Below are 13,169 nucleotides of genomic sequence, written 5' to 3'. Positions count from 1 at the left end.
TTTGTAGTGCCACGTGTATTGCAGCTGAAGAAAGCCATTGCACTGAGTTAACTGTTCCACTTCCCTCCTTACTACTCAGTTTTCACCAGGTGTTCAAATGCCAGATCAGATCATGTAGCCATGTTAACTAGACTGTAGTGGCAAAAACCCAAAGCTTTTTGTATGGAAGGAAGTGGTCTCCCGAGTACAAAAGGCACATGTGTCTCTTTAAAGGACTGACCTATACTGCTTCATAGGTGCTTCCTTCAAGGTGCAGGTAGGCAGAAGAGCATTGGATCTCTTGTTCGAATTTATTTTAAGGCAAGCCTCATGGCTTATGTATATGGGCATCATTTATAAATGATGCTATAAATAGGTTCTTGAGTACAAAATGCCCGAAAGTGTTCATGCCTGGAATTAGCTTATTCTTGGCATTGTGAAGGGGCTTGTAGATCGGATCAATGCCTCATTAGGTTCCCCCCCCCCCAATAGTTCTGCGGTTTAATGAATTAGTATGGGGAGTAACTGTGGCTTGGTGGTGGGGCATCTGCCTGGCATACAGAAGGTCCCAGGTTTGATCACTGGAATTTCCAGCTAAAGGTAGATTCATGGGTAACCGTGTTGGTCTGAAGCAGCACAACAAAACAAGAGTCCAATAGAACCTTAAGACCAACATTGGTTTATTCAAAGCATGATCTTTCGAGGGCATGCTCACACTTAGAATAAATGTTTATTGGTCTTAAAGGTGCTATTGGATTTGTATTTCCAGTTAGAATATTGGAGTGGTAGAAGCTGCTACGAAACCTTCACCAAGTCTTCTGCCGGAAGAGCCACCTCCAATGCAAAATAGATTGTGCTTGCCTTGATAGACTGAGGTCTGACTCCTTGAAAGGCAATTTCACCTCTTCAAAATGAAACTTCTTGACCTTTGAAGTACCACAAGACTTACCAAGGGTTAAGGGTTTCTAGGTTTTGGGTACCACCAAGTGGCGAAACTGTATATTGCATTTTATTTAGAAAAACGCAAATGTCTTGCAAGCATACTGAGCATCCCCCCCTCCCCCCCGCTCTTTGAATGCCTCTTGCAATAGGATTTTTTTTAAATCAAGAGGTAGAAAATGAGGTCAGCTCAGTGACCACATCGTACCACATTTATGTACATGCTGCAGCATTCAGGTGTGTGCAGCTGAATTGGGATCCAGAGAAGCAGAGGCTGTTTGTTAGATTTTCATCTGCTACCGTTTTGTATAAAGAAGTCTGAAAGCCCAAGCTGCTTTTGTCTGAAATCCCTTTAAGACAGTCTGATTTTAAATCAGAACCCCCAGCTGGATATGCACTATTGAACTCTGTCTTCCCCACCAGCTCTAGGTAAGCTTAGCTATATGTTATTCTAGGTGCACGGCAATATGCCTGGCCATTGCCTTTGATGGCAGGCACTTCCATGTCTCCCATGGAGAGTCCATTAGTTCCTCTGCTCCCCAGAGCTGTGGTGCAGAGCATGGGCCGGGTACAGGTGTTTCCAGCACTTGGAAGCTCCTAGTTGCTTCCGTAAAGGGGCATTTCGTCTTTCCTCAGTGCATTGTCTCTTGGGTGGCACATTATGGATTCATGACATGAAAGAAGAATTCATTTCAATCACCGTGGGTGGTGCCACTTCAAAGGGTAATTAGAAACACCACTTTGGTTGGTGGATGAAATCCTTCCTTGTCTGTGCCAGCTCTCTAGTGACATGTATATCCTCATTTGCTCTGTTGAGCTTTAACCAGATTGATTATGTTTAAACCATCTTTAGTCTTAACACAGACCTTGGGAGAAAAGAGCAAGAATCCAGTAGCACCTTAAAGACTGACAACATTTGTGGCAGGGTATGAGCTTCTGAGGGTCATCGCTCACTTCCAAATTGAAGCTCATGAAAGCTCCTTCCCTGCCACAAATGTTGCTCATCTTTAAGGTGCTGCTGGACTCTTACTGTTTTCTACTGCAGACTCCTTCCTATCTTGATCTCACTTTATAGTGAGTTACAGAAGTTGGATGGCAGCTTGCCATTCAACCTTGGCCTAGCGTCTGCCTTGCCTTGTTGTGCAAACACAGGCTTCAAGCCTGTGCCAGCTTTCTTGGAAGCGAAGCTGCTAAAACAACTATAACTTGCTTGGGATGGCCCTGTAACCTCTGGTTACGCCAGTCCTTGGGACCCTGAAAGTGTTCTGCCGTGTGGTCTTTGGGGGTGAAAAACCTGCCATTTCTGCCTCAAGGACACAGAGCTACATTATAATGATGTGATCGGTATTCTTAGGCTGCTCTCCTAAACAAGGCATGAAAGCAAGTCTCATTGAAATGGATAGACCTATATACAGTCAGAATGCCGCCTTGTAACTCTATGCTCTTTCTTATATTTGCAGTGTTTTAATCTGAGATGTTGGTAGAACAAGTGTAGGATAAGTATGTTCTCATCCTTTCAAACGCAAGGCAGGTGTTTTTTCCTGGAGGCTTGTATTTGACATCTAAGGCTATTGGTAACTATGAGAGCCAGTGTGGGGTCACTGTTAGGATGTTGGACTGGGACCTGAGAGCTGGGATTGAATCCCCTGCTCTGCTTGGGAGGCTTGCTGGATGTTCTTGGGCCATTCACACATACTCAGCCTATCCTACCTCTCAGGGTTGTTATGTGGGTCAAATGGAGGAGGTGGGAACAATCATAGCTTCTTTGGGGAGAAAGGCACTGTATAAATGAAATAATTTCATGAGGACTGGTTACACACTGCATGTTACCCCCCCCCCCAATTGCTTCTGGTGCTAGTTTGCTTCAAACTAAGTGTAGCATAATATAATCTGTTAATTTGAATACATCTCCAGTCATCATCATGTGAACAAAACATCCTATTTTCCCATGGCAGCATGCAGCCAAACTTTCCCCATGAATACCCTATGTGGTACACATCAAACTGTACACGTATGAAGTAATAAAGGATACGAATACACACAAGATAAACTGTTTCATTTGAACCCATTGTACATATTGTGTGTTTTGAGCACAGCTAAGCGTTCAAGTCTGTTTATATTTAGTTTAGTAGTTATGCTTGATAGTGGCTGCTGCATGGCTGTTCTCTCTAATCTGAGATTTGTCTCTTGCCTCCAGGTTCACACCAGGCAAAATGGCTGCCTCTTCTTCATCCTCTTCAGCCGGTGGCGTTAGCGGGAGCTCTGTAACTGGATCAGGGTTCAGTGTCTCAGACCTTGCCACGCCACGGAAAGCTCTCTTTACCTATCCCAAAGGAGCTGGAGAAATGTTAGAAGGTAATTTCTTTTCTTTTTTGTAATTACATGTGGCCAAGAGTCCATGTGGCCAAGAGGCCTCTGCTGAGTGTAAAATGTCTGTTCTTGTGCCCTTCCTCTGTGGTTTCTGGGGATCATTACAGCAAAGCAGATTTCTCTTTGTGCAGGCCAGGAACTGTCCATGTTAATTCTGCCAAGCTGCCTGTAAATCAGTACAGCGAAGAGGTGTGCACCAAAGGGGCACTGAAGTTGGATGGCATTTACCATCAGGACCCATACTGGTTGCTGTAACATCAGCAGAACAATGCAGAGAGAGAGAAGCTGGAATGTTAATCATGCATTGTTTGCCTCTTCCTCCTCCCAAGATTCACTGCAGTTAATTATATAGCACATTAACAAGGTCTGCCAGGTATTAGCCTGGAGACTGCCTGTCCCAAAACCTTAAAGGGAAAGCGTGCCTCCCCAGCAACTGCCGCTGGCATGAGCCTTCGCCCAGCTTTCTCTCCAGCCTGCAGTATCTAACAGGATTAGTGATACCAAACAGGATAGTGAGTGGAGAGAGGGGCAAAAGAGCAGAATGGGAGGCATTGTAGCTGCTGCCTGCTCTTTTGCTGCTTCTGAGGATCTAAGCCAGGCTTTCTCAAGCAGGATTTCGGGAAACTCTGGGATTTCTTGATGGCCCTAGAAGAGTTTCCCAAAGGAGTGGAAATGAATGTTTTATATATATTAAATATTTTAACATTTATGTGATATGACCATATATGGTCATGTAAAAAAAAAAACCCCGCTCCCAAAATGACCAATGAAGGACCTGGAGGGAGTGGGAAGGGGAGGGGCATGTACACAGCTATGCACTAGCTACTCCTTTTACCTCCCTGACACAGTTCCCAGTCAGAATCAGGAATATCAGGGGGTGCCTTTTGATGCACTGGATATTTACGCTCTGACACCAGAAATATTGGGCATTTTTTTAGGTTGGAAATATCCAGATACAAGCATCTACATTTGACATAATGGGTCTGGGTTGTTTTGATTTTGATATAGCTTTCCCTCTCACAAATGGTTCAAGGAAGAGGAGGAATCCCTTCTAGGGCTTGAGTTGCAGAGTGGCTATGGGAAGACAGATCATGGTGTAATTTATTACATTGTCAGAAATGGCTGCTTTCAAAGTTGTGCTGCCTTTACCTCTGTACGCCTTCATTGTGCCAGCTTGTTGTAGTGGTTAAAAGCATCGGCTTCTATTTTGGACAGCTGGGTTTGATTCCCTGCTCCTCCACATGCAGCCAGCTGGGTGACTGATAGGGCTGTTCTAACTGAACAGTAATAAGGCCTTATTTTACCTCACAAGATGTCTGTTGGGAGGAGAGGAAAGGGAAGAAGATTCTAAGTCGCTTTAAAGACTCTCTTTGGTAGGGAAAAGTGGCATATACGACCAATTCTTCTTCTTTGATGCTGAAGGTGTTTTTGTTGTCATTCTACCATCCCCCTAGCACAGGCTCTGGGAGCTTTCGCTATAGCCGGTAATTCACCCACAAACCCATCCAGCCGCAGGGTTTGAAATTCAACATTCTCTTTATTTTTGTTGTCGACAGCAGTTTCTGGACATCCTTATTTTTAGATGTTTTGGCCGAAATAATCCTTTCTGTAATGGCAACTGAAAAATACTGTACAAGTATGGTTTACTGACCGGAGTGCTGGTGTAGGACCTGGGATGACCAGATTCCTATCCCCACACTACTGTGAAACTCACTGGGTGACCCTGGGCCAGTCAGCTACCTCTCTAACACCGTTTACACACTGGGAACTTCACTGCCCCAGTTCCCGTGCAGGAGCACAAATCGGGGGTGGATGAGGCGCACCGAGCCAAATGCTCCCTCGTGTGGGGGCAGGAAGAGGTGGGGCAACCTGCCACAACTAAAACTCCAGCCTGCAGCCCAGCATGAAACCTCCAGTACGTAAATGGCCTAAGGGTGTTGCGGGAATAAAATAGAGGAGGGGAGAGAACACATACATCCCCCTGAGCTCCTGGGCAGAAGAGTAGTAAACAAGCAGCAAATAAGTAATTCCCAACCAGCTTGTTCTGCAGGCAGAAATGCATTGGAAGCCTTTGCCATGAGATAGTCAAACGTTTCTGCTGCCATGAAAATTTTATCTCATTTTTTAAAGTTGAGATGAAAGTGTTCTTTGTGTACAAGGCTTTGCAGTCTTAACTATTTACTGCTGCTGCTCCTTTTCTCATGACGTGTTGTTGCTCTTCTTCAGAGGTTTGTGGAGAACGGGGGGGGGGGGTGTACTAAGCCTGTAAAAATTATACCGGCATATTGTAAGAATATCTACTGTGTTCCCTGTTGATATGCTGCATTCATTATACACTGTGTCTCAAGCCTTTTTATTTTTTGTTAATGTGCACTGGCAGCTACAGCAAACTGTTGGAAAAATTAAGATGAAAGGCTTGTTCTCTTGCTTAATGAGCCCCTTGAACCAATTAAAGCAAGGAATTAAATTTAGAGTTGCTGGACAAATGGATGAAATCCACCTGACCAATTTAAGCCGTGTTGTATTTAGAAGGCTTGGAAGGACAGGAATGTCGTTTGCCCTATCAAATGATGTATGGGAAGCAATCCAGCCGGCGCTGCTGCTGCTGTGTTGTTGCCTGGAGACACATCAGTAGGCCTTGCACCATTGGCCTGCTCACATGGCAAGATGGGTGTGTGTTATTCTAATGCAATTCCTAAAGCAGCTGCTGTTTTATTGGCTCTATGGCCAATGCACACCGGGAGGAAGATGTGGGTGATAGGCAAGCAGGTGATATTTCATGATCAATCGGAGGCTTACCTATCTTTAATCTGTGTTGCAGTCAGATTCTGAGATGGGATCGTCTGGAGGTGCTGTTCGTATTCCAGCAGCGTGATTATTTCTCTTTGCAAAGTCTTGGCAACCTTCAGGGTAGAATGAGCTTGTGGTCTCCTGTAGGACTGCCAACAGGCCTTGAGAAAAACATCACAGCCCTTTAATAGAGACTTAGTGGGAGGCTCTTTACCAGGTGATGTTATTTATTTCCGTGCCAATGAAAAGCTTCACCTGCCCATTCCCATAAATTAAGCATCTCTTAAAGGGGCAGGGCATCGTTGCTTCAGGCTTTGGGCAGCCTTGGTCTCCTGGCATCCATAGTACACATCTTGTTGTAACCCACCGTTCTGAGAGGGCGGGAGCAGGAATGGAATCCTGGTTCCTCAGAATACCTCAACTTAAAATGCCAGCTGCAGCTTGGCAACCTGTCTGAAGGAACTCATGTTGTTCCATGTCATCATCTAAGAGAAGCTTTTATAAACCATTCTTTGCTTCCTTGGAACTAAAATATCTCTGATGACTTTCCTTTTGCACAGCACCACTACATTTGATAGCAATTCCTAGTTTTTCCTTCTGAAGTGTTGGTCCAAAGCATTTGCTATTTGCAGTGCAGCAAATGGATTGAGAGGAAGAGAAGAGCTGGGTTTTTTGAACCCCATGAAGGAGTCTCAAAACAGTTTACAATCACCTTTCCCTTTCCCCACAACAGACTTCTGGTGAGGTAAGTGAGGCTGAGAGTGCTCTCCAAGAACTGTGACTGGCCCAAGGTCACCCAGCAGATTACCTGTGGAGGAGGAGAGAGGAATCAAACCTGGTTCTCCAGATTGGAGGCCGCCGCTCTTTAACGACTATACCATGCTGGCTCTTAGCCACTACACCAAGCTGATAGGTACTGTTATGGCTGATACGTGACTTTATTCTGAAAATTTCATTTCCCTGGTTTTTCAGGAAATCTAAGGAGAGTGGCCTCCCCCCCCTTTTTTTTTTTTAATTCCCATTAGGAATACATTCCTAGGTTATTTTTTCTGCTGAGCAGGAGATCCAGTCCTGTACCTGCTGCTCAGAAGTCCTATAGAATTTAGAAGAAGAGTTGGTTCTTATGGAATTCAGTGGGAACTTCCGACAAAGGAGGAGGCCTTGAGGTTGCTGCCAGTCCTTTGTCCTCATACTGCATTGAGGTTGCGCTGATCCATTGCTTACTGTTCTGTGTGCCAAGACAAACACGCAATCGACAGCCACAATGATCCCCGCCAACCATCAGTCATGACACTGCTTGCTAACAAGGCTTACAGTGATGTTTGTGCCAGAAAGGAGACAGTCAGCATGCAACAAAGGAAAGGATATCTTGGCACCTGAGCAGCAGTGTGGTGTTGTGGTTAAAAGCAGCAGCCTCTGTTCTGGAGAACCGGGTTTGATTCCCCACTCCTCCTCCACATGCAGCCGGCTGGATGACCTTGGGCCAGTCACAGTTCTCTGAGGGCTGTTCTCTCCACCCCATCTACCTCACAGGGTGTCTGTTGTGGAAAGAGGAAGGGAAAGGTGTTTGTAAGCTGCTCTGGGGCTCCTTTGGATAGTGAAAAGTGAAGTATAAAAAACCAGCTCTTCAGCCACCCTGGAACACTATGCTGCTGGAAGAAGGGCACACTGTTGTCAGAGGCTGGCAAGGCTGAATGGTTGGTAGGATAGCTGCTGGCACCTGCCAGCCACAGTTCCAATGCTTCCCTAATGGAGGGGCCTGTATCCCACAGCAGCTGTGCAAACAGGAAGCATCTTGCTGGGACCAGGCAGGGAAGGAAAAGTGGAGCATGGGAATCCTAACAGCCTGCCTACTTTGTAACCTGGTTGGTACGGGGCCTGCAAGTGGGGTCCCCAGGAAAAGGCATTTTGCAAACTAGAGGGGAAGGTGCTAGTTAGACCACAAGGTATAAACACCATAGCAGCAAGGTCAGAAGTGTCAGCTTGGTGGGGAAAGATGGAATCAAAGGGAGAATGTGTTGGATTACCATTCTTGTTTGTATGGCTGGTTTATACCCACCTTTTGGGAGTTCTAAAAGATGGGGAAGAAGGGAGGAATCAGCATTATAACGTATCCTTCCTGCTCCTAAGTGACATCTAAGCCTGGTTGAAAGAAGACAGATAGTGACTTCTTAGATTTGGCGTGGAAAATTCTTAGGTTTTCCGCGTTATTCCGCATCTGAAGTAATCTAGCTTTAACAGAATTTAATTACAGATTGATTCCACAGAGGCAGAAATGCCATGACTTGCAAGAGGACTTATGGTGGTCAGGGTGGACAGTGTGCATGCTAGTCTTTTTCAAACATGCAAGGAATCACTGCATCCACTTCAAAGAACGTTAATACTGGAAGACTGACAGCGGCTGATTTCCAAGCCGAGCAGTTGGCTGGGCTCAGTTAGTGGCAGCGTTCTCAGCATGGAAATGTATGGAGCTCTTGTCAGCTGAATACTACAGAGTCATTTTATATCAGCAATAATAAAAGTGGGCACAGTCCATCTTAAAGTTGAAAACTAAGTCGTTGAAGCCTGGAATAACTAGATTTAAAGGTGCAGTGGATAGCTAGGTGGCTAATAATAAATTGTTAGGCATTAATGCCCTGAACAGCTTTGCTTGGCTGAGTTATATAAGTCCTGTCTGGCAGAAGCAAGATGTTTGTCCTTGGAAGGGCTTTTTTTGTCCTTTGGAACGTGCCTTTGGCAGCTTCTGGCAGCCTTAAGTGCATCATTTATCTCAGCTGTGACACTGCCCTTAATACTGTGTTGCCAAGTTCCTCCTGTCCACACACTGGAGGTCAGCGGTAAGTGGGAGTCTTTTAAAATAACAATTTTGTGTTTTACGAATTGGAAGGAACTCTGGAACAATATATCTAGAAAATAAATACTGTGATCAGCATCCCTCTTGTGTAGTGGTTAGGAGTGCGGACTTCTAATCTGGCATACCGGGTGTGATTCTGTACTCCCCCACATGTAGCCAGCTGGGTCACCTTGGGCTTGCCACGGCACTGATAATATTGTTCTGACCGAGCAGTGATATCAGGTCTCTCTCAGCCTCACCCACCTCACAGGGTGTCTGTTGTGGGGAGAGGAAAGGGAAGGCAGCTGTAAGCCACTTTGAGCCTCCTTCGGGTAGAGAAAAACGGCATACAAGAACCAACTCTTCTTCATTCCCCCTAAGAAAGAGCAGTATATGGGTCAGCACCCTTGCAGTCAGTACAGCTCTTCTCACTCCCACCAGGCCATTGTCAGGCTGCAGTATTATGAGCTTCCTAGATCTTTCCCAATGGCTTACTCTTCCTCTCACCCTCTGACTTACATGAGCTATTCATGAGGAAAACAAGGCACCTGGTATGTCCAAGCAGGATGCATCTGGTAGAGGTTGCGTGCTAAATATAATTCAGTGCTCTTTACTGGAGGCTAAAGCAGTCATAAACTGCAAGGCACAATGTTCAGGGACTTGCCGTTAGACCCAGAGTCCTCCAGTCCATCTTGGAGGCAGGGCCATACAGACTGGCTGCCCTCCTTCCCGGCTTAATAGTTTCACAGTCTGTCAATCCCAAGCAAGAGTGAGCCTGATGCATAATGCCAGTGGGTGCCTTGTGGGCTAGAGAATGCTGACAGGGCATGAAATCAGCTGAGCTACACATTACTCAGGAAGGCAGCATGCATGCTCAGCTGCCAAAGCGCTGTTGCTAAAGTTCAGGCTGCCTCCCACCTCCGAGTGCCACAATCAGGCCATGAGTGTGAAGCAAAACCCATCCTTCTCAGAAAACTTCTCAGCTCTCTAGCTGTCATTGCTGGTGGGTGTCTCAGAGGAAGAGACACAGAAGAAGAAATGTAGTGGTTTACAACAGAGGTATTTGGGTAATTTATGCCCTGTCTTTCCTTTAAGACTCTTGAGGCAGCTTGTGAATAATTTTAAAAATGGGCAGTAAAACTGAGCAGCAATCATAGGGAGGACATTCATGAAAACCATTTCACACCTCCAATAGTTTGGAGGCATTCTCCCCACCCCCCTGCCTCCCATCTCTGCTCTCTAGCTTTAATAAATTCTAGATCAGCTTAATAGTGGTTCACTCTGATTTGGTCTTCTATAACTCTATTTCCCTTCCCACCATGAGTTACTTAGCGGGTACTGTCCTAGCCTCCTTTTCCTCCCAAGCTGAACAAGAAGAATGTGCTGTTAAGTTGTGACTGACTCGTGGGACCCCCCCCCCCAGTCTTCCTTTGATACCTCCCATCCAAGGATTGATGGTGGCCCACCCAGCTTAGCACCCAAACTCTGACAGCCTTGGGCTATTTGAGCCATTTCAGGTAGTCCATTTAATGAATACATAGACTGTTCTCTCTTGGCCCTGGAACCTGAACTCCATAAACCTATGTGAAATTTTCCTGTACCAATAATCCTCAATCTTCTCTGGTTCGGGAGTCTATTTTAGCCCTACTTTGCATCATGGGACCCCTTCTGAATTTTTGGCTACATACGTTCCCTTTCTTTCTTCCTTTTCTCCATGTTACTCTTTGAAGAATCCTAAACGATAAATATGGTGGTGGTGCTGTGACCTGCTTTGAAGAGGGTGCTACCCAGTTGTGGACTCCAGCCCAAAGATCAGTGCTCTGAAGGCAACTCTATGGTAGTGAAGGAAGGGGCTGAAAGGCAGATGGAACCAAACCCCAGATTTAAGTGTATATGGATGATGACATGGGTATTCTTCAGTGGGTGTTGTTTCCATGGAAGTGTTCTTGGGATATTGACCTCTTCTGTGCAGGAGAGGCTGGTTTGGCTAAAGTTGACACTCCTCTTTAAGAGCTCTGTTTCCAAAACTGTTTGTACAACTTACAGGATTTATCCCAAGGATTCTATGACAGCCCGTACTGGTGGTGGTTTGGTAATGTAAAGATTAGAGGTCTGTGTGGGTTTGACAAGTACATGTCCTCCCTCAGCTCTCTACAGAGGCTGTATGTGCTGCCCACAAAACCATGGCTGCCGTAGCTGTTGACTGCAGAATTCTGCCTTGAGATGCTTCAATACATTATATCTGATTCTCTGAGAAGACAACTGGCTAGATGAGCCACCCATGACTTGTCTTAATGGCCATACCTGATAGAACAGAACAGATTTTCTTTCGGCTGAAATTTGCCTACTATTTTCTTTCATCCTGTTCTTGAGCACTTGACACGATGCTCAGCCTGGCACTTGCATCAAAGTCCCCCTTCAATCTTAATTGAAATCACAGGGTTTCAATGACATTTCCAGGAAACCAATGAATCGTTTTCTTTCGAGGGCATGGTGGTGTTGCTTTGTACTTTTAAAGGGATTGAGTTGAAGACAGTTGGCATAAGAAAGATTAGTTGAGAATTAGTTTTCTTTCCTTCGTAAGCTTGTGGGTGTTTGGAGAGGGTGTCAGCCTCTCTGCATTGCTTTGCAATGATTTGGAGTACTGAGCAGCCAAAGTGGCACGAGGAGTAAAGCCTTTGTTGTGCTCATTCTTCGCAGTATTCACAAGAGAACACTGTTCTTGTCTTCCCAGGGGGTGGCATGTTGAAGTGAGGCAAACTCAGTTCAACTTGGCCACGAGTTCTCTGGTTGGCCTTGGTACAACTGGGGAAAGTATTAACTTGCCTCACTCAATGGCTGTGGTATCCCTACCACTATAGAATTGGGAACAACTGCTGAAAGGATGGTTACAAACCACATACACGATTTCTATTCTTTGCTTATTTTAAAATTTATCCTTTTCAAAGTACTTTTCTATTTGCTTTTCTCCCCCCCAAAAAAGGACTTGTTAACTAGTTTAACAACTCTAATTAACAATACTAAAGCCGTGAAATCGCAGCTTAGTAGAGATCACAGCCACGATATGTGCAGTGTTCATTTAGAATTCCTGATTTGCTCTCCCATGTGACTGCAGCCTGGTATGTCACATGCATACTTCCTCAGCTGCCCCTCATACTACCAAGGAGGCTGTGGAGAGGTCACCATGATATACAACCTGGCCCATGTAGACTTCACACTCCAAGCAAGGAGAGAAGCCTGGTCTGCCTTGATTTTTATTTCTCACTGATGCGGCCCAAGGAACCTAATGAAACGTTCCTGAAACGTGCCTTGCTTCATGGCAACAGTTAGGCTTGGGGTCTCCAACCTGAGGCCTGCAGACCACATGCGGCCCCTGACCTCTTTCTGTGTGGCCCTCCAACCTGCTTGTATGCTACTATCACCGTTGGGGCATTTTCCCTCAGACCCATACTGTTCTTGCCTCAAGAGGCACCATCTTTTACTATTCATCCTGTCCCTTTCTTGCAAAAAAAAAAAAAAGACAATAGCAACATTGTTTGTTTTTTTCCACGGTTTCTTCTGTCATCCCCCTCTTGTTCTTATATCTTTCATAACAGCATTTTGGCCATTCTAGGTGCTTTGCTAGCCAGCAAAGCTGAGGCAGCCATACCACTCAACTTTTTAACTCCTCCTCTCCATGAATTACCATGTTGAAGCTATGTATGTGTATAAGGAAGGTAAAGTCACTGTATGTATGGGTCCAGGAGATGCAAAAACAAAAGCAGGAAAAGGACAGTAAAAGGCCTAGTATCTTTGCAAAAAAAAAAAAAAGGGGGGGGGATACAAGGGTTTTACATACTGAACATTTCTAGATGCTCCACCCATCAAAGCAAGTGGCTTCCGGAGTTACTGGTGAGGTTGCTGCTGCAAGCGAGTCTTCTTATAGATCTGTGATTGAAGGAGCTGATGAGTGGCCCCCTTGAATATTCTCTTAGCAGGGAAGCTTATAGCATCCCCCTTCTCACATCTTCCTCCAGCCAAGTTCCCCTCCCTCTGGTTGCCATTTTACTTCTCATGATTGAAGCTTGGCTAGCAAGCAGTGATGTGTATGTGCACCTTGCATATAATTTGACTTAATGTCATATCCTCTGTTCCAGGTGGAAGGCTGCCATTCACTCTATCTACTTGCCCTTTATTGGAGGGCCCCCAAATTTTAACTTATTAAAATTAAAAAAGAATTGAGGCTTTTGAACTCTGGTGCTGGAGAAGACTCTTGCGA

At 45.3% G+C, this 13,169-nt stretch overlaps 1 protein-coding gene across 11 annotated transcripts in view; it reads left to right on the top strand.

The window, feature by feature from the left end:
* ANAPC16 (anaphase promoting complex subunit 16) overlaps positions 1-13,169 on the top strand; it is a 53,785-nt gene that overhangs the window by 6,293 nt on the left and 34,323 nt on the right. For all 11 annotated transcript variants that reach the window (XR_013233700.1, XR_013233699.1, XR_013233698.1 and 8 more), the window contains one exon: positions 3,116-3,273. Coding sequence is in view for 8 of the 11 variants with exons in the window: in XM_077350458.1 (XP_077206573.1) it covers positions 3,116-3,273 (158 nt within the window). In the remaining 3 variants the exon portion in view is untranslated. The remainder of the gene's footprint in view (positions 1-3,115; positions 3,274-13,169) is intronic.

The sequence above is a fragment of the Paroedura picta genome, chromosome 8 (genome assembly GCF_049243985.1).
Source record: "Paroedura picta isolate Pp20150507F chromosome 8, Ppicta_v3.0, whole genome shotgun sequence".
Lineage (NCBI taxonomy): Eukaryota > Metazoa > Chordata > Lepidosauria > Squamata > Gekkonidae > Paroedura > Paroedura picta.
Note: the sequence above shows the minus strand (reverse complement) of the source record. Positions and strands in the feature narration are given on the sequence as shown.